The sequence below is a fragment of the Onychostoma macrolepis genome, chromosome 11 (genome assembly GCF_012432095.1).
Source record: "Onychostoma macrolepis isolate SWU-2019 chromosome 11, ASM1243209v1, whole genome shotgun sequence".
Classification (NCBI taxonomy): domain Eukaryota; kingdom Metazoa; phylum Chordata; class Actinopteri; order Cypriniformes; family Cyprinidae; genus Onychostoma; species Onychostoma macrolepis.
The window spans coordinates 25,270,950-25,276,700 of NC_081165.1; the positions used below are offsets into that span (position 1 = coordinate 25,270,950).

The 5,751-nt window shown below is 38.8% G+C and overlaps 1 protein-coding gene across 3 annotated transcripts; it reads left to right on the top strand.

The window, feature by feature from the left end:
- The first annotated feature begins 426 nt into the window (after positions 1-426).
- lgsn (lengsin, lens protein with glutamine synthetase domain) lies at positions 427-5,628 on the top strand. Of its 3 annotated transcripts, none has more exons than XM_058791785.1 (4): positions 427-1,112; positions 1,329-1,959; positions 2,048-2,214; positions 4,240-5,628. In XM_058791785.1, the coding sequence occupies exons 1-4, from the start codon at positions 1,083-1,085 to the stop codon at positions 5,425-5,427; spliced, it is 2,016 nt and encodes a 671-aa protein (XP_058647768.1). In that variant the 5' UTR covers positions 427-1,082; the 3' UTR covers positions 5,428-5,628. The 3 variants fall into 3 exon arrangements, with proteins under 3 accessions (XP_058647768.1, XP_058647769.1, XP_058647767.1); XM_058791786.1 differs by having other exon boundaries at positions 427-650; XM_058791784.1 differs by having other exon boundaries at positions 427-1,959.
- Positions 5,629-5,751: the final 123 nt, after the last annotated feature.

Sequence of the window (5,751 nt, forward strand, 5' to 3'; positions counted from 1 at the left end):
TGCATATTCTAAACATATCATATACTTTTTATGATAATTAATATTATTAACAATAATATTTTATTTCAAATTTTATTAAAACGTCACCAAATAAAGTTTATTATGGGTATTTCATTATATTCATATTCTAAGCACATCCTATAAGTTTTATAACAATAAGTTCATTTGAATTAAATTCATATTCTAAACATTCGAGTTTAAATATAATAATAATGTTAATAATACTATTTTTATTAAAAGTTAATTAAATAAAACATTACAAAATAACGTTAATCATGTTTAATTATATTCCTATTTGAAACTTCCTATACATTTTAATAAAGTCATTATTGTTTTAACAATAATGCTTTTACAAAAAATGTTATTAAATAAAAGATTAAAAATTAAAGTATGTATTTAATTACATTCATATTTCATAGTCACATTCTGCTATTTTATTATTAATACTACTACTAATAATAATAATAAGAAGAAGAATGTGTTCTGTGTTGTGTAATGTGTTCTGTTTATTGCTAGTTATATTAACAGTGCCTCAATTTTAAGAATAGACTAATCTACAACTGATTTAACATAAACGATGTTTACAGCTTAGTGCTCACAATATACAACATTAAGAGCTAAATATTTGTCGTCTTCGTATTGACAATAAGGTAATCTTTGTTGTATAACATACATTTAAAAATCTATGTGTGTGTCAGAATTACATTTTTTGTAGCCATTTTTGTATGCCTTTTATTTGTTTAATATGCTTGCCATCAACAGTGCATGTCACTGTGTGTTCATTTATGTTTCCATTCAAAGCAATGGCTTTGGTATTCTGTTAAATAACCTTTTAGTCAAACAACCGCATCTTTCTAGAGATTTGATGAATAATGTGTTGTGGGCTGTTGAAAACAGCTGATGTGCAAAAGCTCACAATGGATGAGTGGGACTGAACAGACTGGACGCTTCATGAATTTGGTTGGGGTGAAAGGGAGCAGATTGGTTTGTTTCAGTCTCGGTTAGTCAGTTGTGTGAGCCACTTTGATTGGGGCAGATGGTTATGAATTTCCAAACATTCACATAAAAAAAACCTGAGCATTATGCAGGAATCAGAGGAATCCAGAGATATGGTACATCTAAAAACTTAAATTCTTTCTTTTTTATTATTACTTTTTATTCATTTATTTTTTTCTGACAAATGGCTAAATGCAATTTGTACAGTTGATTTATTATTTTTTGAATATTGTCATTTGGATGAATTTGGTACTCTGATTGGTACTATGATTTTGTGTTATTGTATTGTGAGTTATATTATATCTGAAAGTCATCAATTTCATCTTCTACAGGAAAAAATTCCAGACCAGATGGATGGAGGAAATATGAGTGCAGGAAAGAAGAGGGCGGATTCCAGAGAAAAGCATCTTTCCTCCTCTGACTGGGACAGAAAAGGGACGTCTGTACCCTTAGTGCCATCAAACGTACCAATTCCAGGCCCCACAAACGACCCCATCATTATTTCCATCGGCCCTCCACATCGTTGTCCCTCTGTTTCCAGTGAGTCCCAGTACCAGGGTCTCTCGAGAGAAGATGACTATGCCAACAGGCATGGATGGAGAAAGGAGAACCTACAATATCACACGTCAACTGGTGAGGGTGGTGTCCCCAAACAAACTTTGGACGAACTGAAAAGCGTGTTGCGTGAGAGCTCCCTACTCAGTGCAAAAGGGCAAGATGGAGGAAGGAGCTACCCTCCGGGTCAAAGAGTGGACTGTAAGCCAGACCAGATGCCATCTAAGAGTTTCAGCACCTTCAAGCCCCTTTCAGAAGCCAGGAGAGCATCCAGAGTCAGAGAAGGAAGTTCTAGATGGGATTCTGGAGGCTCTTCGATGACCGATGGACCTCCAGGCAGGTCTTCCGGTATGAGTTCACCCACTGCTGAGACGTCCCACTGGGAAGAAGCTGGAACATCACACTCAGGTCAGAAAGATGATTTACGGTTGTCTCAATCTAATACATTTACTTAAACTTGCTCATCTATTTGTTTATTATTTCATATTCCCAACAGACAACGAGAGGTCACAAGCACTCTCTTTTGCATCTCAAAGCTTCATTTCTGATGTTGAGCACATAAAACAGCTAATTGCCCGGGAAAACATAAGCTTTGTTCGCTTTGAGGCCACTGATCTTCATGGCGTGTCCCGATCCAAGACAGTTCCAGCTCGATTCTTTCACGTAAATGTTTTTAAATGCCTCTTATTGATTCTATGTAGTCAATACATTGTAATGGTACAATTTTATGCTGCTGTATGCAATGTCTTGGAATCCAACATAACTTAAAATATATTTATTTATTGTTTTGCAGTAAAACAAAAGTTTGTGAAGCCTTTAGAATTTTCTATATTTATGCATAAATATGATCAGATTTTCACACAAGTCCTACATGTAGACAAAGAGAACCCAATCAAACAAATGAGACAAAAATACTTTCTTTGTCATTTATTTATTCAGGAAAATGATCCAATATTGCATATCTGTGAGTGGCAAAAGTATGTGAATCTCTTGGATTTAAAGGTGAAATTAGAGTCCATCTGTGCAGAGGTGTTTTCAGTCAGTGCAATGACTATCAAATGTCAGTACGTGACCCGTTTTATAAAAAAAAACAGGGATCTATCAAAGTCTGATCATGTTTTTGGAAGTGTGGAAGTGTCACGAACAAAGGAGATTACTGAGGACCTCGGAAAAAGAGTTGATGTTGCTCATCAGGCTAGAAAAGGTTACAAAACCATCTCTAAAGAGTTTGGACTCCACAAATCCACAGTCAGACAGATTGTGTACAAATGAAGGAAATTCAAGACCACTGTTACCTTCCCGAGAAGTGGTCGACCAACAAAGATCACTCTAAAGCAGAACGTGTAATAGTCTGCGAGGTTGCAAAAGTTCCCAGGGTAACTTCTAAGCAACTAAAGACCTTTCTCATATTGGTTAATGTTAATGTTCATGAGCCCACCATCAGGAGAACATTGAGCAACCATGGTGTGCATGGCAGAGTTGCAAGAAGCAAGCCACTGTTCTCCAAAAAGTAAATTGCTTGCTAAAGATCATGTGGACAAGCCAGAGGACTATTGAAGAAAGGTTTAATGGATGGATGAAACCAAAATAGAACTTATTGGTTTAAACGAGAAGCTATTATGTTCAGAGAAAAGAACACAATGCATTCCAGCTTAAGAATCTTATCCCATCTGTGAAACATGGTGGTGGTAGTATCATGGCTTGGGCCTGTTTTGCTGCATCTGGGCCAGGACAGCCTGCCATCATTAATGGAACAATGAATTCTGTTCATTCTGAAAACGTCAGAACATCTGTTTAAGGACAGAGTCTCAAGAGAAAGTGGGTCATGCAGCAAGACAACAACCTCAAGCACACAAGTCATTTTACCAAAGAATGGTTAAAGAAGAACAAAATCCAGACCTTAATCCAATTAAAATGTTGTGGAAGAACCTAAGCAAGCAGTTCATAGGAGGAAACCCACCAACATCACAGAGTTTAAGTGATTCTGCACTAAGGAATGGGCTAAAACTCTTTCGTGTTATTGTGCAGGACTGATCAACATTTACAAGAAACTTTACCTTCAGTTACTGCAGCAAAAGTGGGTCACACCAGATACTGAAATCAAAGATTCACATACTTTTGCAGTGCACAGATATGTAACACTGGACCATTTTTCTCAATAAATAAATGACAAAGAAAATATTTTTCTCTCACTTGTTTGATTTGGTTCTCTTTGTCTACTTTCATGACTTATATGAAAATCTGATGATGTTTTAGTTAATATTTATGCAGAAATATAGAAAAATCTAAAGGCTTCACAAACTTTCAAGCAGCAATATATATATATATATATATATATATATATATATATGGGCTGTTTATTTATATTATGAAGTTGTTTTGGGTGGGGAAAAATTATACACGATCTGCGATGACGTCATAATCGTGTTGCATTGTGGTCTATGGATTGGCCTGAAGTGTGAAAAAACAACATTTTGCACATTTCGTGTTTATACCGAGACGTCTTTGGAGGGCAAAGGTGTGTAGGGGTGTGTGATTGAGGGCATGGTTCAAGTTAGCAAGACAACTAACATTGCTTACAGCAGCTGTAATGTTAGTAATACATTTGATTGTTTTGTGTAAAGTCTAGTCTTTTAGAAAATAGTGGTAAAAAGTACTGAGTAATATTACTCATTATTGACATTACAGGAAAAAGCAGTATATGGCATCCCCATGCCGAGAAGCTACCTGGAGTTAACCCTAAGCCCCAAAGTCAACGAAGTTGATCATGCAAGCGCAGCCAACTTCAGCAGTGATGTCCTCCTGGTCGCAGATCTCTCCACGTTCCAAATCCTTCCCTGGGCGGACCAGACTGCTCGTCTTATCTGTGACCCCTGCACGATCACCGGTGTGCCACTGCGAACATCACCCCGCCTCATAGCCAAGCAGATGCTCGGCCAACTCCAGAGCATGGGATTCTCTATCCACTCGTCCTTCACGTATGAATGCTGCATCTTCGGGATCCCTGAACGAGTAGGACCTAAAGCTGTGTTCTTCCCTGCCACCACACTGTTGAGCAACTACGACCTACCCTTCCTGCAGCAGCTAGTCAGAGGGATGTACTACATGGGAGTTGACGTCGAGAGCTTCTCATCTGCAAACGGACCAGGACAGATGGAGATTTGCTTCAAACCGAGGTTTGGAATTGACGCCGCCGATGGCGCCTTCACCTTCCGCACAGGAATCAAAGAGATGGCCAGGAAGTTCGACTACATCGCCACGTTTTTCACAGACGACAACATCCACAATTCCGGCTTACTCTCCCACAGCCTTTGGGATGCCAGCGGCAGAAGAAGCCTTTTCCACTCAGGCAACGGGGAACTTTCGGAGATCGGCAAAAAGTGGCTCTCAGGTCTTCTCCAGCATTCAGCCGCTCTGAGCTGCCTCTTGGCTCCAGGGATCAGCTGTCGAAACCAGCTTTCCAAAGGCAAGAAAAATTCCAAGAACCTTCTTTACGCCACATGCGGCTGCAACGACAACAGCTGCACCTTCAACGTGAAAATACACGGTGGACGCGAGACTCACATCGATAACAAGCTGGGGTCAGCGATGGCCAATCCTTACATTGTGTTGGCGGCCACGATAGCAGCAGGACTGGACGGTATTAGACGTAATCTGAATGCCGAACAGCTTCTAAGCAAAGCTCCAGGTCAGCAGAAACAGTTCCCAGTCCCTGTTAAATTGGACGATGCTTTAGTGGCTCTGGCAGAGGACAGCGTGATTCGTAGTGCGCTGGGAGAACCCTTTGTGCAGTATTTTATTGCCATGAAGTATGTAGAGATTGAGACGCAAGAGCAGGATGCCGACAAGAACAAGGGACTTGAGTATTTTATTTAACTTCTGAACATGCTGAATGATTTTTGTGTATTTGAATCCAAGGAAATACATTTCATGTCCCTTTGATTTGGTATTAAACAAAATAAAACCACACAACTGACTGATATCAGCTGCAGACTGTCTGACTGATTTCATTTACAGCATTAATGGGCCTAAATAGTTTAAACTTTAAACTTCAGAAGTAATGCTGGAAACAATTACTATGCAACATTACTTGCTCTCATACTTTATGATAGCTTTTGCTACATTAAAGAGAAACAACCAAAATACACTCAATCAAATTAACTTAGAATGACCTATTGAGACAAATTCAACTCAGACTAC